Raw genomic sequence first — 24,163 nt, forward strand, 5'->3', positions numbered from 1 at the left:
CCTGTGTGTGTGCATGTGCACGGGCATGTGTGCCTGTGTGTGTGTGTGCACGGGCGTGTGTGTGTTCCTCCGCATTTTATTGTTTGTTAATTACAATAAAATACTGTGTGTAGCTGCAAATAGCAGGTGCTGTTGATGACTCAGTGAAAACATGTTTTGGACTGTGTTCAGTCAGTAGTTTACCAAATGAAGCACATTGTTATTACGTCAAACACTTTGCCTGCCCTGACTGTCAATGTGGTCACATCTAGTTCTCTCCTGTTCTCTCTCTACCTCCCCAATACACAAAGCTCTCCTGTTCTCTCTCTCTACCTCCCAGTACACAAAGCTCTCCTGTTCTCTCTCTACCTCCCAGTACACAAAGCTCTCCTGTTCACTCTCTCTATCTCCCAGTACACAAAGCTCTCCTGTTCTCTCTCTCTACCTCCCAGTACACAAAGCTCTCCTGTCTCTACCTCCCCAATACACAAAGCTCTCCTGTTCTCTCTCTACCTCCCAGTACACAAAGCTCTCCTGTTCTCTCTCTACCTCCCAGTACACAAAACTCTCCTCCTCTCTACCTCCCAGTACACAAAGCTCTCCTGTTCTCTCTCTACCTCCCAGTACACAAAGCTCTCCTGTTCTCTCTCTCTATCTCCCAGTACACAAAGCTCTCCTGTTCTCTCTCTCTACCTCCCCAGTACACAAAGCTCTCCTGTTCTCTCTCTACCTCCCCAATACACAAAGCTCTCCTGTTCTCTCTACCTCCCAGTACACAAAGCTCTCCTGTTCCTCTACCTCCCAGTACACAAATTCTCCTGTTCTCTCTCTATCTCCCAGTACACAAAGCTCTCCTGTTCTCTCTCTACCTCCCCAATACACAAAGCTCTCCTGTTCTCTCTCTACCTCCCAGTACACAAAGCTCTCCTGTTCTCTCTCTCTATCTCCCAGTACACAAAGCTCTCCTGTTTCTCTCTCTACCTCCCAGTACACAAAGCTCTCCTGTTCTCTCTACCTCCCCAATACACAAAGCTCTCCTGTTCTCTCTCTACCTCCCAGTACACAAAGCTCTCCTGTTCTCTCTCTACCTCCCAGTACACAAAACTCTCCTGTTCTCTCTCTCTACCTCCCAGTACACAAAGCTCTCTCCTGTTCTCTCTCTACCTCCCAGTACACAAAGCTCTCCTGTTCTCTCTCTACCTCCCCAATACACAAAGCTCTCCTGCTCTCTCTCTATCTCCCCAATACACAAAGCTCTCCTGTTCTCTCTCTACCTCCCCAATACACAACATTCTCCTGTTCTCTCTCTACCTCCCCAATACACAAAGCTCTCCTGTTCTCTCTCTCTACCTCCCCAATACACAAAATTCTCCTGTTCTCTCTACCTCCCCAATACACAAAATTCTCCTGTTCTCTCTCTACCTCCCCAGTACACAAAGCTCTCCTGTTTCTCTCTCTACCTCTCCCCAATACACAAAATTCTCCTGTTCTCTCTACCTCCCCAATACACAAAATTCTCCTGTTCTCTCTACCTCCCCAATACACAAAATTCTCATGTTCTCTCTCTACCTCCCCAGTACACAAAGCTCTCCTGTTCTCTCTCTCTATCTCCCAGTACACAAAGCTCTCCTGTTCTCTCTCTACCTCCCAGTACACAAAGCTCTCCTGTTCTCTCTCTACCTCCCCAATACACAAAGCTCTCCTGTTCTCTCTCTCTATCCCCAATACACAAAATTCTCCTGTTCTCTCTCTACCTCCCCAGTACACAAAGCTCTCCTGTTCTCTCTCTCTATCTCCCAGTACACAAAGCTCTCCTGTTCTCTCTCTCTACCTCCCCAATACACAAAATTCTCCTGTTCTCTCTACCTCCCCAATACACAAAATTCTCCTGTTCTCTCTCTACCTCCCCAGTACACAAAGCTCTCCTGTTCTCTCTCTCTACCTCCCAGTACACAAAGCTCTCCTGTTCTCTCTCTACCTCCCCAATACACAAAATTCTCCTGTTCTCTCTCTACCTCCCCAGTACACAAAGCTCTCCTGTTCTCTCTCTCTCTACCTCCCCAATACACAAAATTCTCCTGTTCTCTCTCTACCTCCCCAGTACACAAAGCTCTCCTGTTCTCTCTCTACCTCCCAGTACACAAAGCTCTCCTGTTCTCTCTCTACCTCCCCAATACACAAAGCTCTCCTGTTCTCTCTCTCTATCTACCCAATACACAAAGCTCTCCTGTTCTCTCTCTCTATCTCCCCAATACACAAAGCTCTCCTGTTCTCTCTCTCTACCTCCCCAATACACAACATTCTCCTGTTCTCTCTCTACCTCCCCAATACACAAAGCTCTCCTGTTCTCTCTCTCTACCTCCCCAATACACAAAATTCTCCTGTTCTCTCTACCTCCCCAGTACACAAAGCTCTCCTGTTCTCTCTCTCTATCTCCCCAATACACAAAGCTCTCCTGTTCTCTCTCTACCTCCCCAGTACACAAAGCTCTCCTGTTCTCTCTCTCTATCTCCCAGTACACAAAGCTCTCCTGTTCTCTCTCTACCTCCCAGTACACAAAGCTCTCCTGTTCTCTCTCTCTACCTCCCCAATACACAAAGCTCTCCTGTTCTCTCTCTCTACCTCCCAATACACAAAGCTCTCCTGTTCTCTCTCTACCTCCCAGTACACAAAGCTCTCCTGTTCTCTCTCTACCTCCCCAATACACAAAGCTCTCCTGTTCTCTCTCTCTATCTCCCCAATACACAAAGCTCTCCTGTTCTCTCTCTACCTCCCCAATACACAACATTCTCCTGTTCTCTCTCTACCTCCCCAATACACAAAGCTCTCCTGTTCTCTCTCTACCTCCCCAATACACAAAATTCTCCTGTTCTCTCTACCTCAATACACAAAATTCTCCTGTTCTCTACCTCCCCAATACACAAAATTCTCCTGTTCTCTCTCTACCTCCCCAGTACACAAAGCTCTCCTGTTCTCTCTCTCTACCTCCCCAATACACAAAATTCTCCTGTTCTCTACCTCCCCAATACACAAAATTCTCCTGTTCTCTACCTCCCCAATACACAAAATTATCCTGTTCTCTCTCTACCTCCCCAGTACACAAAGCTCTCCTGTTCTCTCTCTCTATCTCCCAGTACACAAAGCTCTCCTGTTCTCTCTCTACCTCCCAGTACACAAAGCTCTCCTGTTCTCTCTCTACCTCCCCAATACACAAAGCTCTCCTGTTCTCTCTCTCTATCTACCCAATACACAAAATTCTCCTGTTCTCTCTCTACCTCCCCAGTACACAAAGCTCTCCTGTTCTCTCTCTCTATCTCCCAGTACACAAAGCTCTCCTGTTCTCTCTCTCTACCTCCCCAATACACAAAATTCTCCTGTTCTCTCTACCTCCCCAATACACAAAATTCTCCTGTTCTCTCTCTACCTCCCCAGTACACAAAGCTCTCCTGTTCTCTCTCTCTATCTCCCCAGTACACAAAGCTCTCCTGTTCTCTCTCTACCTCCCCAGTACACAAAACTCTCCTGTTCTCTCTCTCTACCTCCCCAGTACACAAAGCTCTCCTGTTTCTCTCTCTACCTCCCAGTACACAAAACTCTCCTGTTCTCTCTCTACCTCCCCAGTACACAAAGCTCTCCTGTTCTCTCTCTACCTCCCAGTACACAAAGCTCTCCTGTTCTCTCTCTACCTCCCCAATACACAAAGCTCTCCTGTTCTCTCTCTCTATCTCCCCAATACACAAAGCTCTCCTGTTCTCTCTCTACCCTCCCAGTACACAAAGCTCTCCTGTTCTCTCTCTCTACCTCCCAGTACACAAAGCTCTCCTGTTCTCTCTCTACCTCCCAGTACACAAAGCTCTCCTGTTCTCTCTCTACCTCCCAGTACACAAAGCTCTCCTGTTCTCTCTCTCTATCTCCCAAGTACAAAACTCTCCTGTTCTCTCTCTATCTCCCCAATACACAAAGCTCTCCTGTTCTCTCTCTACCTCCCAGTACACAAAGCTCTCCTGTTCTCTCTCTACCTCCCAGTACACAAAGCTCTCCTGTTCTCTCTCTCTACCTCCCAGTACACAAAGCTCTCCTGTTCTCTCTCTCTACCTCCCAGTACACAAAGCTCTCCTGTTCTCTCTCTATCTCCCCAATACACAAAACTCTCCTGTTCTCTCTCTCTACCTCCCAGTACACAAAGCTCTCCTGTTCTCTCTCTATCTCCCCAATACACAAAGCTCTCCTGTTCTCTCTCTCTATCTCCCCAATACACAAAGCTCTCCTGTTCTCTCTCTCTATCTCCCCAATACACAAAGCTCTCCTGTTCTCTCTCTCTACCTCCCCAATACACAAAATTCTCCTGTTCTCTCTCTACCTCCCCAGTACACAAAGCTCTCCTGTTTCTCTCTCTACCTCCCAGTACACAAAACTCTCCTGTTCTCTCTCTACCTCCCCAGTACACAAAGCTCTCCTGTTCTCTCTCTACCTCCCCAGTACACAAAGCTCTCCTGTTCTCTCTCTCTACCTCCCCAATACACAAAATTCTCCTGTTCTCTCTCTACCTCCCCAGTACACAAAGCTCTCCTGTTCTCTCTCTACCTCCCAGTACACAAAGCTCTCCTGTTCTCTCTCTACCTCCCAGTACACAAACTCTCCTGTTCTCTCTCTACCTCCCAATACACAAAGCTCTCCTGTTCTCTCTCTCTACCTCCCCAATACACAAAGCTCTCCTGTTCTCTCTCTCTACCTCCCAGTACACAAAGCTCTCCTGTTCTCTCTCTACCTCCCCAATACACAAAGCTCTCCTGTTCTCTCTCTCTACCTCCCAGTACACAAAGCTCTCCTGTTCTCTCTCTCTACCTCCCCAATACACAAAGCTCTCCTGTTCTCTCTCTACCTCCCAGTACACAAAGCTCTCCTGTTCTCTCTCTCTACCTCCCAGTACACAAAGCTCTCCTGTTCTCTCTCTCTACCTCCCCAATACACAAAGCTCTCCTGTTCTCTCTCTCTACCTCCCAGTACACAAAGCTCTCCTGTTCTCTCTCTCTACCTCCCCAATACACAAAGCTCTCCTGTTTCTCTCTATCTCCCCAATACACAAAGCTCTCCTGTTCTCTCTCTCTACCTCCCCAATACACAAAAGCTCTCCTGTTCTCTCTCTACCTCCCAGTACACAAAGCTCTCCTGTTCTCTCTCTACCTCCCAGTACACAAAAGCTCTCCTGTTCTCTCTCTCTCTACCCCCAGTACACAAAGCTCTCCTGTTCTCTCTCTACCTCCCCAGTACACAAAGCTCTCCTGTTCTCTCTCTCTACCTCCCCAATACACAAAGCTCTCCTGTTTCTCTCTCTACCTCCCCAGTACACAAAGCTCTCCTGTTCTCTCTCTACCTCCCAGTACACAAAGCTCTCCTGTTCTCTCTCTCTACCTCCCAGTACACAAAACTCTCCTGTTCTCTCTCTACCTCCCAATACACAAAGCTCTCCTGTTCTCTCTCTCTACCTCCCCAATACACAAAGCTCTCCTGTCTCTCTCTCTACCTCCCAGTACACAAAGCTCTCCTGTTCTCTCTCTACCTCCCCAATACACAAAGCTCTCCTGTTCTCTCTCTCTACCTCCCAGTACACAAAGCTCTCCTGTTCTCTCTCTCTACCTCCCCAATACACAAAGCTCTCCTGTTCTCTCTCTCTACCTCCCAATACACAAAGCTCTCCTGTTCTCTCTCTCTACCTCCCCAGTACACAAAGCTCTCCTGTTCTCTCTCTACCTCCCCAGTACACAAAGCTCTCCTGTTCTCTCTCTACCTCCCCAGTACACAAAGCTCTCCTGTTCTCTCTCTACCTCCCCAGTACACAAAGCTCTCCTGTTCTCTCTCTACCTCCCCAATACACAAAGCTCTACCGCTGTATCCTTTGTGTGAATTAGTGGCGCCTTGCCAGGTTTGTAAATATGCTGGAAATGGACACAGGATGTTGTGTGGTGGTGTTTTTCGGGAAGGTTTATTCGTTGGATGAGGTCCATAATTCAGCGAACCGTGTTTCCAGGTTTTAATGAATGAATGTGAATGAATGAATGCGAGATCTCATTACATAACCGCATATCCTCAGCTGCCTCGTTTAGTCGTCGATGGCCGCCAGGTACACACGCCATCTGGGACGTTGGCCCTGTCGCACCGCCTATCAGAGGGAAGATATCCCTCTCTCCATCGCTCTTTCAATAGCCTAAATACTGAACGTCTGCCTCTTGTCTTTTCCTGCCCTGTCCTTCTTTCACTCTTCCAGATGTTCTACAGTAGATTTGTCTTTGTCTCTCTCCCTACATCTATCTATCTATCTATCTATCTATCTATCTATCTATCTATCTATCTATCTATCTATCTATCTATCTATCTATCTATCTATCTATCTATCTATCTATCTATCTATCTATCTATCTATCTATCTATCTATCTATCTATCTATCTATCTCCGTCTCACTCCCCTCACCGTCTCTCCTTTTTCCTCAGTAATGTCTTTGTAGTAATGTCTCTTACACACAACTAGGGCAGACAGCAAAGTGCAGTCAGTGAGAGAGAACCCTCTCCCCCCTCCCTATGCCTCCTCCAGAGATGTAGATAAATATTTCACTCACTATGCCACTCTCCACCCTGCCCATAATATCTTCCCCGATCTGAGGTAAGAGAAGCCAGCCACTGTCCACCCTGCCCATAATATCTTCCCCCATCTGAGGTAAGAGAAACCAGCCACTCTCCACCCTGCCCATAATATCTTCCCCATCTGAGGTAAGAGAAGCCAGCCACTCTCCACCCTGCCCATAATATCTTCCCCCATCTGAGGTAAGAGAAGCCAGCCACTCTGCACCCTGCCCATAATATCTTCCCCATCTGAGGTAAGAGAAGCCAGCCACTGCCCACCCTGCCCATAATATCTTCCCCATCTGAGGTAAGAGAAGCCAGCCACTGCCCACCCTGCCCATAATATCTTCCCCATCTGAGGTAAGAGAAGCCAGCCACTCTCCACCCTGCCCATAATATCTTCCTCCATCTGAGGTAAGAGAAGCCAGCCACTCTCCACCCTGCCCATAATATCTTCCCCCATCTGAGGTAAGAGAAGCCAGCTACTGCCCACCATGCTTCCAAGTCAGTGTACAATGTTTATTCACAAGCGTTTCAGGAGACAGAATCGGCGATAAACACAGAAAGTGATGAACCTACAGTGCCTTGCGAAAGTATTCGGCCCCCTTGAACTTTGCGACCTTTTGCCACATTTCAGGCTTCAAACATAAAGATATAAAACTGTATTTTTTTGTGAAGAATCAACAACAAGTGGGACACAATCATGAAGTGGAACGACATTTATTGGATATTTCAAACTTTTTTAACAAATCAAAAACTGAAAAATTGGGCGTGCAAAATTATTCAGCCCCCTTAAGTTAATACTTTGTAGCGCCACCTTTTGCTGTGATTACAGCTGTAAGTCGCTTGGGGTATGTCTCTATCAGTTATGCACATCGAGAGACTGACATTTTTTCCCATTCCTCCTTGCAAAACAGCTCGAGCTCAGTGAGGTTGGATGGAGAGCATTTGTGAACAGCAGTTTTCAGTTCTTTCCACAGATTCTCGATTGGATTCAGGTCTGGACTTTGACTTGGCCATTCTAACACCTGGATATGTTTATTTTTGAACCATTCCATTGTAGATTTTGCTTTATGTTTTGGATCATTGTCTTGTTGGAAGACAAATGTCCGTCCCAGTCTCAGGTCTTTTGCAGACTCCATCAGGTTTTCTTCCAGAATGGTCCTGTATTTGGCTCCATCCATCTTCCCATCAATTTTAACCATCTTACCTGTCCCTGCTGAAGAAAAGCAGGCCCAAACCATGATGCTGCCACCACCATGTTTGACAGTGGGGATGTTGTGTTCAGGGTGATGAGCTGTGTTGCTTTTATGCCAAACATAACGTTTTGCATTGTTGCCAAAAAGTTCAATTTTGGTTTCATCTGACCAGAGCACCTTCTTCCACATGTTTGGTGTGTCTCCCAGGTGGCTTGTGGCAAACTTTAAACAACACTTTTTATGGATATCTTTAAGAAATGGCTTTCTTCTTGCCACTCTTCCATAAAGGCCAGATTTGTGCATAATACGACTGATTGTTGTCCTATGGACAGAGTCTCCCACCTCAGCTGTAGATCTCTGCAGTTCATCCAGAGTGATCATGGGCCTCTTGGCTGCATCTCTGATCAGTCTTCTCCTTACATGAGCTGAAAATTTAGAGGGATGGCCAGGTCTTGGTAGATTTGCAGTGGTCTGATACTCCTTCCATTTCAATATCATCGCTTGCACAGTGCTCCTTGGGATGTTTAAAGCTTGGGAAATCTTTTTGTATCCAAATCCGGCTTTAAACTTCTTCACAACAGTATCTCGGACCTGCCTGGTGTGTTCCTTGTTCTTCATGATGCTCTCTGCGCTTTTAACGGACCTCTGAGACTATCACAGTGCAGGTGCATTTATACAGAGACTTGATTACACACAGGTGGAATGTATTTATCATCATTAGTCATTTAGGTCAACATTGGATCATTCAGAGATCCTCACTGAACTTCTGGAGAGAGTTTGCTGCACTGAAAGTAAAGGGGCTGAATAATTTTGCACGCCTAATTTTTCAGTTTTTGATTTGTTAAAAAAGTTTGAAATATCCAATAAATGTCGTTCCACTTCATGATTGTGTCCCACTTGTTGTTGATTCTTCACAAAAAAATACAGTTTTATATCTTTATGTTTGAAGCCTAAAATGTGGCAAAAGGTTGCAAAGTTCAAGGGGGCCGAATACTTTCGCAAGGCACTGTATATAGCCGCTATCCTTTACTTCTTCCTACCATATTACTGTACCTAGAATGACCCAGTATCTATCTCAATTGACTGGAGATTGTTGATGTCTAATCAACAGCAGGAGAAAGAATCACAGAATCGACACTAACCACAGAAGCCAGTCTATAGCCCCAATCGTTGCCCTTGGTCTCTTGTAGTATGGACCCATATACCTTACCCAGAATGGCCCAGTAGCTATCTCAATTGAGTGCAGATTGTTGGTACCGATTGACTGCAGCATGTGGCTGACTCATTGCAGGGTTTTATGGTGTGGAACGAACCCTCACTCTGCCTTCGAACAGCTTGCTATAAATGTTGATGGCCTTGATTTTGTGGGTCTCTAGCGCAGGCCTGCTGCTTCTGGGGCTGTTGGTGGTCTGAGTCTCGGTTTCTGGGGGTGTTGGTGGTCTGAGTCTGGGTTTCTGGGGGAGTTGGTGGTCTGAGTCTGGGTTTCTGGGGGAGTTGGTGGTCTGAGTCTGGGTTTCTGGGGAGTTGGTCGTCTGGGTTTCTGGGGGTGTTGGTGGTCTGAGTCTGGGTTTCTGGGGGTGTTGGTGGTCTGAGTCTGGGTTTCTGGGGAGTTGGTGGTCTGAGTCTGGGTTTCTGGGGAGTTGGTGGTCTGAGTCTGGGTTTCTGGGGGGGAGTTGGTCGTCTGGGTTTCTGGGGGTGTTGGTGGTCTGAGTCTGGGTTTCTGGGGGAGTTGGTGGTCTGAGTCTGGGTTTCTGGGGAGTTGGTGGTCTGAGTCTGGGTTTCTGGGGGGGGAGTTGGTCGTCTGGGTTTCGGGGGTGTTGGTGGTCTGAGTCTGGGTTTCTGGGGAGTTGGTGGTCTGAGTCTGGGTTTCTGGGGGGGGAGTTGGTCTGGGTCTGGGTTTCTGGGTTTCTGGGGGTGTTGGTGGTCTGAGTCTGGGTTTCTGGGGAGTTGGTGGTCTGAGTCTGGGTTTCTGGGGAGTTGGTGGTCTGAGTCTGGGTTTCTGGGGAGTTGGTGGTCTGAGTCTGGGTTTCTGGGGAGTTGGTGGTCTGTGTTTCTGGGGGAGTTGGTGGTCTGAGTCTGGGTTTCTGGGGGGTTGGTGGTTTGAGTCTGGGTTTCTGGGGGGTTGGTGGTCTGGGTTTCTGGGGAGTTGGTGGTCTGGGCTTCTGGGGAGTTGGTGGTCTGGGTTTCTGGGTATGGGGGAGATGGTGGTCTGAGTCTGGGTTTCTGGGGAGTTGGTGGTCTGAGTCTGGGTTTCTTGGTGGTCTGAGTCTGGGTTTCTGGGGGGGGAGTTGATGGTTTGAGTCTGGGTTTCTGGGGAGTTGGTTTGTTTGAGTCTGGGTTTCTGGGGAGTTGGTTTGTTTGAGTCTGGGTTTCTGGGGAGTTGGTGGTTTGAGTCTGGGTTTCTGGGGAGTTGGTGGTTTGAGTCTGGGTTTCTGGGGAGTTGGTGGTTTGAGTCTGGGTTTCTGGGGGATTTGGTGGTTTGAGTCTGGGTTTCTGGGGGAGTTGGTGGTCTGCGTCCGGGTTTCTTGTGGAAAGTCCTATGACAAATGTATGTGTAAAATCCCCCATACAAAGACACTTTGATTGATGCAGGTGTTTAATTGGTTTGAGGGTTTACCTTGTGATTACGACACTTCAGATGAGAACACTGTATGCTTACTGTTTCTCTCCCCGTTGCTGTAGATGGACCGTCTATCCTCTTATATTTATTGTATTTGTGTGATTAGATACATGTTCACATGGCCTAGACTAGAGAAAGCTTTATGGCATGCACTCCAAAGCATTTGTAAAACATTCTGGCTTCTTCCTTATCTTGAAACCTGCTGGCTTCTGGGGCCTGTTCAGGAGAGTGCAAAGTTAAAGCCTATGGTGTCGTTATGTAACTCTTCCTTACCGTGGCTTTTAGACAATCTCCATCCTTTCTTCCCCATATCGTCTGGACATCCCAAACTCAAACACTGACAAATTCAATCGAAATCGAAATATGTCATGAGTGTTATGATCATATTATAACCGGTTATGACACTGTGTGTCAAGTAAAGTGTTGCCACTTCACCTTTGTGTCTACAACAACCAAAATAATCATAACTATTGGGGTGGGCTCACTTTCAAGAATGTTTGTTGCAGTCATGTTTTTTTTCCCAAGACGGCTCTCAGTTCAATAGTACACTATGTCAAACCAGCTTATTGTTAATTTCAATGAAATTCCTTGATTTTGACTGGCATTGGAACTGGTGGACTGTGGGGGTGCTGCTCGGACTGGAATCTTGTGGTGGATGTCCATTAAAACGCAGGCGATTGGGCTGATGATATTTTATTAGATGAAATAGGATAAATGGTAAAGGATGGGTAGTTAATCTGAAACAGTAAGCACATAACTAGGAACATCAAATTGCCTACAACATGGAGTAGGACAAATAGGGCTGGAAACAGGAAACACATGATAGACAAAATGTCAAACAAATGAAGAGGAGCACAGCACTTCCATTTCAAACACACATCCAGGTAAAGGGAGAAACAGGCAGGTGAGGCCATTTTATGGAAGAGAGTGAGAGGAAGTTCCGCCTTCTGTGGTAGACTGGAGAGAAGTCTATGGTGATTGGTTAAAAGCAAGTCCATCAGGAGGTGTGCATCACATGGGTGCATCCATAAAGAGCCTATTAAATGGATAGAGGGGCTGTGTCAAACCCTCAAAGTTCCAGAATGTGGTGAAAATGGCAGCCATATGGGTCAGGGAGAAATCCAAACCAGTCTAATTGGAATGAATGGCAGGGGCATAATCCTGACTTTACTTATCCATGAAAATCAAACTAAGGCATGTGATATATCAGTGTTATAAAATTGTCAACCTAAAATAGTCATTTAATTATATATACAGTTTATAACAATTCTCTATAAATAGCCTCTAAAATATATGTACACAGACCATACAACTTGTCTAAGTCCCATCATCAACTGATTCTAGCCAGTGTATGTATAGCTGTGGATTGACTGCATCGTTTGGTTGGAATGTTGGCAGTGAATTTGAAAGGTTTATGGATTCATTCCTCTAAAACTGGATGGCTAGCTAACCAAAAATACAGTGCAGATACATGGCAAACTATGGTTGACCTACTCCCTGACCAAAATGGCTGACCTTTATCCATCATAAGAAGGTTCCCACCAAACTATGGTTGACCTACTCCCTGACCAAAATGGCTGACCTTTATTCATCATAAGAAGGTCCCCACCAAACTATGGTTGACCTACTCCCTGACCAAAATGGCTGACCTTTATTCATCATAAGAAGGTTCCCACCAAACTATGGGTTGACCTACTTTATCCCTGACCAAAATGGCTGACCTTTATCCATCATAAGAAGGTTCCCACCAAACTATGGTTGACCTACTCCCTGACCAAAATGGCTGACCTTTATCCATCATAAGAAGGTTCCCACCAAACTATGGTTGACCTACTCCCTGACCAAAATGGCTGACCTTTATCCATCATAAGAAGGTTCCCACCAAACTATGGTTGACCTACTCCCTGACCAAAATGGCTGACCTTTATCCATCATAAGAAGGTCCCCACCAAACTATGGTTGACCTACTCCCTGACCAAAATGGCTGACCTTTATCCATCATAAGAAGGTTCCCACCATTCTATTTTTGGGGGGACTAATTATATGGGTGCATCTCAATTGTGTTCCTTGATTCGTCACATCCTCTCTGCCTGTCTCCTTCTAAAAATGAATTAGGGAGAAGGTACAAGGGGAGGAACCTCAGATGACCTCCAATGCCTTTTTTAGGTGAGAGTCGACATGAGGAATCAATGAAATACAATTGAGACTCACTCACAGACCAAAATCAGTACAAATTGAAGGAGTCAGATAAAACATGGGACATGAAAAAGGACAATAATCTCAACCAGTACATTACAACCCAGTAAAGTATAGACCCGGAGACCAATGGTGATTAATGGTTGTACAAGTTGTGTTTATTCCATGTGATTTACAAGGATTTAAATAATGACCAAAACGTACAAAATCTGTGTGCTGGAAGCCCAAGCCTATGTACATGAGTTAGTCAGCAGTGATGTCCCAGCCCTCCCCAATACAATCTCTAGAACCATAGATTTTATTTTCAACTCTGACCTTTTCATTTTGGTACCTTGTCTCCAGTGCGATGTGCGGCAAATATTTGATTCCTTTATTTTTGTAAATGTTTTACTACATTACATGTATGAACAATGAGCTGGCAAAATATCTATGTACATTTAGAGAGGACTATGTATTCATCCACAGAATACAGAAATACTGTGGTAAAATATGACATCTGCTTGGAGTTATGAGTCTAGCCCCATGAGAAACAGATTGGTGTGTTGACCGGACACAATAATAATAATAATAGCTATTATTATTAATAATAAGGAGAGGAGCCATCTGAAACATTCACTCTCCGTATAGAACTATTATGATATTTTTTAAAGGAGGGCAATCATTCTCAAGCCCAGATTTTTAAATTTCAGCATATCATATAAAAATAATGTAACATTAAGACAAGAGTAGACAAGAATTGCACAAGAATAATCATAAGGTAATCTCATATGAAACATTTAAAACGTCCGGCATTAGTATGAATATTTCTTTAATTGGGATGATGGTGTTTTGCTCAGGTAGGCGGAGCCATCCTTTGTGATGCCACTTGGCACAGGGCTCACCTGTTGCATGGTGGTCCGGCACGGCCAATTCTATCCATATTATTGTATTATTGACCGTCAAACCAAACTTAAACAAGAGGAAAAGAGCCAACCAGAAGTCCTTTACCTCGTCCCCATTCAAATACACACAATTGTCCGTTACAGTCCAGACCTTGGGTGACCATGGTATAGAGTTCAAAGGTCAAGGTCCAATTGAATGCAGAACAGGGGCTAGAGTTGTGGCTGCTTCAATGAAAGTCTACATTCACATATCTGACTGACATCTGTTACTAAGCAGTCCCTTAACTGTGTGTGTCTGTGTGTGTACAGATAGTCCATGGGTCCAATGTTTGTGGTTTGTGGGAAGATGTCCTCGTTTTGTAATCAACCTTAAACACCAAGTTCGTTAGAGAGTGTCCATGTTTGTAGTCCTTTGACACAGAGACAGAAGGGTCCACATTTGTAGTCCTTTTTGCATTGTGTGTGAGGGTCCATGTTTAAGGCTGGCTACATTCTTTGCATTCCACAGTAATAGACATGGGCGTCCGGCATTGCCCTGCGAATGAGATCACACCACTTATCCAGAGAGTCCCCAAACCCCGCCTCCTATCCACCGGCCCCGCCCCTCCCTCGTTACCAGTCATTCCAAAATGGACTCCATGCGCCTCACAAGCCACAAGCTAAACCTTTTCAGCATTTCCCAACAAAACAAGTATAGAAAGAAAATGATGAATCTAATAATAACCTATTTTAAACAAATTAAATCTGGACACGGGTATAGCGTGTGGTTTAAAAACAATTCCTCCCTGTGTCAAAGGTCAATTAGTCTCAAATAAACAAACAACGTTTTGCCACTCAAATTTCTCAAAATATGTCTAAAAAAAATAATCTGCTGTAAAAATCAAAGACTGATATATGATAAAAACAGGAGTCTGTTGAACTAGCAACTTTTTATTTTTAAAGTAACATTTGCTACATCATCTCTCATAGCAGTCCACTATCCTCTCCAACTAGATGGAACTGATAAACAAATGTCCCTCCACTTTCCTCTGGGTTGCCAGTACTGGACAACAAAATCCCCCAAAACATCAACACGCAAACCTAGTGCTGGAGAATTGGCTTTGCTCTAAAAACCAACAAAGACAAAAAGACTGTTAGGGGTGGGGTTCTTAGCAGCATAATGGTCTAGATATTCTCATTCAGCTTGTCGAAGGGGTGAAAAGAGAGAGACAAAAAAGAAAAGCAAGGAGCAGAGGAACAGCAGTAGGAAGAGGAAAAACATGAGATATAACCAAATGGTTCCACCCCCCCCAGTCAGGAAAAAAAAAAAGAGTGATTGACTGACTGACTGACCAACCAACTGACTGCCTGCCTGAAAAATAGGAGGGGAGGGCTGACCATGGAAAATGGAAAAATAGAACTGACTGTTGCCCCCTACAGGTCTAGACAGAGAGGTGCACCATCACCCCAAGGGTAAAAGTTCATGCTCCGCCCCTGCAGGCAGGCTAAGGCGTCAACAGGACAAGGAAAAGGAGGGTGGGAAGAGAGCAAGAGAGAGGAGTGTGTGAGAGAGAGACACACAGCGCAGCGCCAAACGGCATCATGCAGAGGTTGCGGCGGAGCGGGTTTTTCGGCCAGTGAGGTCACACACGTCGCCGCATAAGAGGGTTGCTCGTGCCGTGCAGCTCCGTTGGGGGGCCTCTAGAGGGCCAGCTCTCTGCAAGGCACACACACAGAGGTGGACAGGCGGGTGGTATACGCTATTAGAAAATAGTGGTCTCATACTTGGTGTTTGCTCCTCTCTTGGCCTCCTGCCCTGGTTCCACTATCCATGGCACGTTGGCATGACCCTTCTGCTCCATCGACGGCTGCTCCATCTGAGAGAGGGAGAAGGAGTGAGAGTAGGGAGAGAGAGAGAGGATGGAGAGAGAGAGGGATGGTTAAACATTGTCAGAGAAAAAATGGGATAATAATACATGTCAGGAGAGAGAGAGAGAGAGAGAGAGAGAGAGGGGGTCTGGGCTGAGAGAACAGGAGAGAGAGGGGGTCTGGGCTGAGAGAACAGGAGAGAGAGGGGGTCTGGGCTGAGAGAACAGGAGAGAGAGAGACGGATCTGGGGCTGAGAGAACAGGATAGAGAGAGAGAGAGGGGTCTGCGCTGAGAGAACAGGAGAGAGAGAAAGGGTCTGGGCTGAGAGAACAGGAGAGAAAGGGAGTTAGAGAGAGAGACAGACGGGTCTGGGGCTGAGAGAACAGGAGAGAGAGGGGGTCTGGGCTGAGAGAACAGGAGAGAGAGGGGGTCTGGGCTGAGAGAACAGGAGAGAGAGAGTGGTCTGGGGCTGAGAGAACAGGAGAGAGTGAGAGAGGGGTCTGCGCTGAGAGAACAGGAGAGAGAGAAAGGGGTCTGGGGCTGAGAGAACAGGATAGAGAGAGAGAGGGGCCTCGGGCTGAGAGAACAGAGAGAGAGAGAGGGGCCTCGGGCTGAGAGAACAGGAGAGAGAGAGAGGGGTCTGGGGCTGAGAGAACAGAGAGAGAGAGAGAGTGAGAGAGGGGTCTGGGGCTGAGAGAACAGGAGAGAGAGAGTGAGAGAGGGGTCTGGGGCTGAGAGAACAGGAGAGAGAGAGAGTGAGAGAGGGGTCTGGGGCTGAGAGAACAGGAGAGAGAGAGAGTTATAGTGGAGAGGCACGATCACAGACTTCCACACCAACACTTAAATATGGAGGCACTTGCTTTAGGTCTGAAAATATATTGTTGGCCTCATATCAACGTACGTATCACAATGTAGTTTAATGAGGAAAGAAAAGAAAACAGTATATAATATTACAAATAATCTCCGTACTCTAAACCCCACAACATCTTCCCATGGCTGAAAATGACTTGTTCAAGACCAGGCTATGCTCTTTCCCCGTCAAAAGTTTACTTTTCAACAACCAATCAAAATGCTCATTCTGGTTGCCGAGGGTGCTTTCCTTCCACCACATTGGTCCGTGATAGACTAAAAGATGATTTGGGGAGTGGGTCCCTACCTGTGAACACTGCAATGCTGAAACTGGAAGAATGTATGAACGCGCGCACGCACACACACGTACACACACACACGATCTGAGTGGAGTTGACAGAGGCAGGACCAACCACAGAGACAAACAAAAGATCTATAGAGTGATCAAAGTGTATGGAGACAAAAACAACAAAGAGAGCAGACAGTCAAGAGTAAGAAAGAAAGGAGAAGGGAGGAAGACCTGAAAGGGAACTTTGTGAGGGTGACGGAGGAGGAGTGGTGGAGGAGGAGGAAGAGGAGGGTGGAGAGGAGGCCGGTGGGGGGTGTATATGTGACCCAGCGACCAACGGCTAGAGGGGTACATGATGACCTATAGGGGGAGGAACACAGAGGTCACAGAGAGGTCAAAGGGGGCCTGCTCGGCAACAGCACGGCAACAACACTGAAACCGTATGGTAACAGTTCAGTAACGTCATAGTAACACCACTGCAACGCCATAACAACACAGCTGCAACGATGGTAACACCAGGGACACTCCAAAGGAACACTTCATGCAGATAGAAGAACACACATACACACACAAGGACGATGTAGAGAAAGGAGGACAAGACAGAGGAAGATTAAAAACTAAGCCGTATCGGTCTCACCAGGAGAGAAGGAGGAGGAGAGGAGAGAAGGAGGAGAGGAGAGAAGAAGAAGAGGAGGAGGAGAGAAGGAGAAGAGAAGAGGAGAGAAGGAGAAGAGGAGAGAAGGAGAAGAGGAGGATGAGAGGACAGAAGGAGAGGAGAGTAGGAGAGAAGGAGGAGAGAAGGAGAAGAGGAGGATGAGAGGACAGAAGGAGAGGAGAGGAAAGTAGGAGGAGAAGAGGAGAGAAGGAGGAGAGAAGGAGAAGAGGAGGAGGAGAGTAGGAGGAAAGGAGAGAGGAGGAACAGTAATCCACAGGTTTACACAGACATAAGTGCTGCAAAATAATGACTGTGAACAGCTGCTGGTGGGCATATTAAGTGAATCCTGCAGCATGCTTCACTGTAGTTCCATCCGCAGCACTACACAAGCTATTAACTACATTCCCACACACACACACACAACACAAACACACGCGCACACACACATGCAGGCATATGCTCAAAAGCACACACGCGCACAGACACACTTTCAGAGCAGGCGGTTAATGGTTAATGTAACAGCAGCGGAGTCATGCCATCGTCCATCTCTGTGACATGAGCACACACACACACACACAGAACACACACACAGATGAGACAGAGGGAAAGAAAACCTCACATCTCCAACCCACTAGATAAGACAATTACAATTTTAGATAGCAGCACTACTATGACCACATATATTATATGACCTCCAACAGCACAGAGAGAGAGACAAAGCTGTCCCCTGACTCATTTTACCTGTCCCCTGACTCACTTTATCTGTCCCCTGACTCACTTTTACCTGTCCCCTGACTCACTTTTACCTGTCCCCTGACTCACTTTTACCTGTCCCCTGACTCACTTTTACCTGTCCCCTGACTCACTTTTACCTGTCCCCTGACTCACTTTTACCTGTCCCCTGACTCACTTTTACCTGTCCCCGACTCACTTTTACATGTCCCCTGACTCACTTTATCCTGTCCCCTGACTCACTTTATCCTGTCCCCTGACTCACGTTACCTGTCTCCTGACTCACTTTACCTGTCTCCTGACTCACTTTACCTGTCTCCTGACTCACTTTATCTGTCCCCTGACTCACTTTACCTGTCCCCTGACTCACTTTACCTGTCCCCTGACTCACTTTACCTGTCCCCTGACTCACTTTATCTGTCCCCTGACTCACTTTCTGTCCCTGACTCACTTTATCTGTCCCCTGACTCACTTTATCTGTCCCCTGACTCACTTTACCTGTCCCCTGACTCACTTTATCCTGTCTCCTGACTCACGTTACCTGTCTCCTGACTCACTTTACCTGTCCCCTGACTCACTTTCTGTCCCCTGACTCACTTTATCTGTCCCCTGACTCACTTTATCTGTCCCCTGACTCACTTTATCTGTCCCCTGACTCACTTTACCTGTCCCCTGACTCACTTTATCCTGTCCCCTGACTTTACTTGTCTCCTGACTCACTTTATCTGTCCCCTGAATCACTTTATCTGTCCCCTGACTCACTTTACCTGTCCCCTGACTCACTTTACCTGTCTCCTGACTCACTTTATCTGTCCCCTGACTCACTTTACCTGTCCCCTGACTCACTTTACCTGTCCCCTGACTCACTTTATCTGTCCCCTGACTCACTTTTATCTGTCCCCTGACTCACTTTTATCTGTCCCCTGACTCACTTTTATCTGTCCCCTGACTCACTTTTATCTGTCCCCTGACTCACTTTTATCTGTCCCCTGACTCACTTTATCTGTCCCCTGACTCACTTTACCTGTCCCCTGACTCACTTTATCTGTCCCCTGACTCACTTTATCTGTCCCCTGACTCACTTTACCTGTCTCCTGACTCACTTTATCTGTCCCCTGACTCACTTTATCTATCCCCTGACTCACTTTATCTGTCCCCTGACTCACTTTCTGGAAGGGGACATTAGTACTGTGTTCTGTACATGAGAAGCCAGCACAAATAGCACTTACCTCACTCATAGTATGCTTCCCAAATGGCAACCTATTCCTTTATAGTGCACATGTTTGACCAGGGCCCATGCAATATATAGGGAATACGGTGCCACATTTGGGCCGTGACCATACTCATATAGCCCAGTAAATCCACATGGGAACACTATACAGAATAATGCTTTTAAGGATCCAGTGGTGTACAGTGCATGTCTATGGTAAATCTAACTGTCCGTCTAGGTCTATTTTAAAGCTCCAGGAACTGGAATCCAAGGGGAGGCTGTGGGGACAGACAGGCACTGTGGCTGGGGTAGATGGCTCTGGCAACGTCTACCTGCGTGGGACTGGGAGAGAGCCATGGACAGAGCCAACACTAATACACACATAGCTGAGAGATGCACACACACCCATAAAGCTGAGATGCGCGCGCGTACACACACACACACACACACACACACACACACACACACACACACACACACACACACACACACACACACACACACACACACACACACACACACACACACACACACACACACACACACTGTGAGCAGGGCTGGGCTCCACAGAGCTCTATGTAAACAGCCCTCATCAATCACCCATCGCTGTCAGAGACTGCAGAGAGAGAAAGATAAAGTGGGTCTTTTACAGATCAAACATCCATCTACACCCGTGATGTAGTGGTCAGAAAATAGGTGGGTAAACTCTGATCGCAGTGGAAAAGTAACGCTTCCTTTTCTTTCAATGCATTATTGAAAGGTGGGTAAAATGTGTTTACTTTCATTTACCCTATACTACACCTCTACTACGCCTCTACTATGCCTCTGCTACGCCTCTGCTACGCCTCTGCTACGCCTCTACTACGCCTCTACTACGCCTCTACTACGCCTCTACTACGCCTCTACTACGCCTCTACTACGCCTCTACTACGCCTCTACTACGCCTCTACTACGCCTCTACTACGCCTCTGCTACGCCTCTACTACACCTCTACTACACCTCCGACCCGCACCTCTGACCCGCACCTCTGACCCGCACCTCTGACCAGCACCTCTGACCAGCACCTCCGACCCGCACCTCCGACCCGCACCTCCGACCCGCACCTCCGACCCGCACCTCCGACCCGCACCTCCGACCCGCACCTCTGACCTGCACCTCTGACCTGCACCTCCGACCCACACCTCTGACCTACACCTCCGACCCACACCTCTGACCTACACTCCAGGCTCAGTGTGGCCAAGACACACACACACACACACACACACACACACACACAACCATCGATAACCACAACAGACCACTTTGAAAAAGGAGTGAGTTAACGCTAAACACACCAACACACTCACAATAACATGCTAACACTGATAACAATGCAAACAAAGGCATTGAAGGAGCTTAGAGATGTTCACTCTAATGTACCTGTACTGGAAACAGAGGACAGGTGAGAGGTCATGGGAGACACTATAGGCTAGTGGATGTTGATGAGAGGTGAAAGGTGAGAGGTCATAGGAAAGGGAAGTAGTTGTGTGATGGGGAGGGTTGGCTGCAGTATTATGTGGGACTTATAAAGGCTTATTTTGACAGGTGAAAGGTGAGAGGTCGTGGAACAGCGTGGTATAGGAGCTTACAGTTGGTCTAGACAGTACGGTATGGCTCGCACAGAGGTGTTGACGAAAGGTGAGAGGTCGTGGAACAGCGTGGTATAGGAGCTTACAGTTGGTCTAGACAGTACGGTATGGCTCGCACAGAGGTGTTGACGAAAGGTGAGAGGTCGTGGAACAGCGTGGTATAGGAGCTTACAGTTGGTCTAGACAGTACGGTATGGCTCGCACAGAGGTGTGGACGAAAGGTGAGAGGTCGTGGAACAGCGTGGTATAGGAGCTTACAGTTGGTCTAGACAGTACGGTATGGCTCGCACAGAGGTGTTGACGAAAGGTGAGAGGTCGTGGAACAGCGTGGTATAGGAGCTTACAGTTGGTCTAGACAGTACGGTATGGCTCGCACAGAGGTGTTGACGAAAGGTGAGAGGTCGTGGTGGAGGTTGTAGTAGAGGGTAAAGGTTAAACGGAGGGTATAAACTAGTGTCATTACTCACAGACTTGCGGATGTTGACGCGGGGCTTGGGGACGGGCTTGTTGGGCTTGATGTCAAAGCTCTCTGGCAGCGTGGAGGAGCCATGGCCACTCTTCCTGGCCTGTAGGGCCAGCTGGTAGGCTACTTCAAAGGCCTGGCCCAGGGTCAGGATGATCTCATACGCCAGGTTCTGTTAAAAACACACACACAAACATGCATGCACCCACACACACGGAATGTCATAAACACACATATACGCATGTAATGTTACGCATGTATGCGCACGCACTTACGAACACACACACGCAAACCTGCCATTTCATCATGACAGTAGTTCTCAAACCAGGAAGTAACTAATTATTAAAGCCACTTGTCCCCCTCACAGACAGAGGGTGCTGTGTGCGTGTGAGACTCACCATGTCGACCTGCTCACAGACAGTGTGTGTGACTCACCACATCGACCTCCTCACAGACATTGTGTGTGACTCACCACGTCGACCTGCTCACAGACAGTGTGTGTGACTCACCACGTCGACCTCCTCACAGACAGTGTGTGTGACTCACCACGTCGACCTCCTCACAGACAGTGTGTGTGACTCACCACGTCGACCTCCTCACAGTGTGTGTGACAGTGTGTGTGACTCACCACGTCGACCTCCTCACAGACAGTGACTCACAGTGTGTGTGACTCACCACGACCTCCTCACAGACGACCTCCTCACAGACAGTGTGTGTGACTCACCACGTCGACCTCCTCACAGACAGTGTGTGTGACTCACCACGTCGACCTCCTCACAGACAGTGTGTGTGACTCACCACGTCGACCTCCTCACAGACAGTGTGTGTGACTCACCACATCGAAGGCAGTGAAGACATGGCAGTAGTGGTGGCTGGACTTGAGGTCTTTGGTGATGTAGGCAAACGTGGACAGATCCTCAGGATCCTGGGCCGCACATGAGATGTTACGGATCTCATGCTCAGCTATGATGTTCTAGAGAGAGAGACAGAGGGAGAGACAGAGAAAGAGAAATGGAGAGAGAAAGAGAGAGAGGGAAGGAAGGAGAGAGTGTGGGAGAGATACAGAGAGAGAGAAAGACCGAGAGAGAGAGGGAGGGAGGGAAGGAAGTTCAGACTTTTGATCTTGTGAAACCGACAATGAGACAGTGCTGTTCAGAGTAATGGTGCTTCCACCCAGTGCTGAGAGTAATGGGTTGCTGAGTTCTTATCTTTACAGAAAGTTTATGTGATGGAAGTTCAGACAGTGCTTTGATCTTGTGAAACCGTAATGGTGCTTCCACCCAGTGCTGTTCAGTTTTCCCCATCAGTAATGGTGCTTCCACCCAGTGCTGTTCAGTTCTTACTCTCAGTAATGGTGCTTCCACCCAGTGCTGTTCAGTTCTTACTCTCAGTAATGGTGCTTCCACCCAGTGCTGTTCAGTTCTTACTCATCAGTAATGGTGCTTCCACCCAGTGCTGTTCAGTTCTTACTCTCAGTAATGGTGCTTCCACCCAGTGCTGTTCAGTTCTTACTCTCAGTAATGGTGCTTCCACCCAGTGCTGTTCAGTAATGGTGCTTCCACCCAGTGCCTTCCCCATCAGTAAAGTGCTGTTGTTCTTCCAGTAATGGTGCTTCCACCCAGTGCTGTTCAGTTCTTACTCTCAGTAATGGTGCTTCCACCCAGTGCTGTTCAGTTCTTACTCTCAGTAATGGTGCTTCCACCCAGTGCTGTTCAGTTTTCCCCCATCAGTAATGGTGCTCCACCCAGTGCTGTTCAGTGCTGTTCAGTAATGGTTTCCACCCCCCATCAGTAATGGTGCTTCCACCCAGTGCTGTTCAGTCAGTAATGGTGCTTCCAGTAATGGTGCTTCCGCCCAGTGCTGTTCAGTTCTTACTCTCAGTAATGGTGCTTCCGCCCAGTGCTGTTCAGTTCTTACTCTCAGTAATGGTGCTTCCACCCAGTGCTGTTCAGTTTCCCCCCCATCAGTAATGGTGCTTCCACCCAGTGCTGTTCAGTTTTCCCCCCATCAGTAATGGTGCCGGAGGAAAGAAAGCCTCTCACCTTGTTTGTAGCGTCAATGAACTTGACTCCCTTGTAGGAGACGGACAGAACAATGGTCGGGACTTTCTTCATCTGTTCTGTAGACTTCTGTAGAGAGAGAGAGAGAGAGAGAGAGAGACGGAGACAGAAAGAGGGAAGAGTCTGAGTTAACATTTGATGTCAATTAGACTGATGGCCACCAACACAAGGCTAACAAGACGGTCTCACCGTCTACCTTCACAGCAGAACGATAAAACCCTGCAATAACAATCTCTTCATAATATAATACCATTTTAGAGAGAGTGGGAACTATGGTTGCAAAACTTTCAATAAATTCCGTTTTCTTTTCAGAGATCCTGGGTTGGATGATTCTGGATTCACGACTTATTCCCTCCTGATTCCGTGAATCCTCAAACCGGGATTTCGGGAAAGGCAGGGAATTTATTGAACGTTTCTGGAATTGTGCAACCCCAGTGGGGACAGATAGAGATGAGAGCTTATGAGATGAGAGCTCAACAAAGCTTATAACGAGATAGAATACGAGGGAAGGGGTGGGAAGAGAGAGAGAGAAAGATGAAATCAACACAAGCTTATAACTAAGCAGAAAAAGAGGAAGATGGGGATGAGATCACTGCACAGAGAGAGCCAGCCTATCAACACACTCTCCTCTTTACTAGCAGAATCAATTCCAATCTTCTAAAAGTTCAAAGGTTACCCCATGCCTTATGGAAAACAATGGGTGCAAATGACATTTTCAAAACGTATAGATTTCACCCTTGGAGGCCCAATATAACTATCAGCTTTCAACCCATAAATATTCCTCCTACATTCCTTTCTTCTATTCCCTTTCTATTCCCACCTAGTCAGACTGACAGCGGCATGTTTCTTTCTATTCCCACCCAGACTTACTATCACCCGCTCTAGTCTGACAGCGGCATGTTTCTTTCTATTCCCACCCAGACTTACTATCACCCG

At 47.1% G+C, this 24,163-nt stretch overlaps 1 protein-coding gene and 1 long non-coding RNA gene across 2 annotated transcripts; both read right to left on the reverse strand.

Moving 5' to 3' along the window:
- Positions 1 to 12,742: 12,742 nt before the first annotated feature.
- LOC121845677 (ankyrin repeat and sterile alpha motif domain-containing protein 1B-like) lies at positions 12,743 to 23,296 on the reverse strand (the record flags this gene model as incomplete). The annotated part of the gene is given in 5 exon segments (XM_042317448.1): positions 12,743 to 14,028; positions 15,258 to 15,349; positions 21,172 to 21,339; positions 22,003 to 22,140; positions 23,210 to 23,296. Coding segments are annotated over 5 exon segments (534 nt in total), but the record flags the coding sequence as incomplete, so codon positions are not given.
- Positions 17,897 to 20,758, reverse strand: LOC121845678. Its single transcript, XR_006082686.1, has 2 exons — positions 18,634 to 20,758; positions 17,897 to 18,531 (listed from the first exon to the last, which is right to left on the reverse strand). It is a non-coding gene; the product is annotated as an uncharacterized LOC121845678 (long non-coding RNA).
- Positions 23,297 to 24,163: the final 867 nt, after the last annotated feature.

The sequence above is a fragment of the Oncorhynchus tshawytscha genome, unplaced genomic scaffold (genome assembly GCF_018296145.1).
Source record: "Oncorhynchus tshawytscha isolate Ot180627B unplaced genomic scaffold, Otsh_v2.0 Un_contig_135_pilon_pilon, whole genome shotgun sequence".
Classification (NCBI taxonomy): Eukaryota; Metazoa; Chordata; class Actinopteri; order Salmoniformes; family Salmonidae; genus Oncorhynchus; species Oncorhynchus tshawytscha.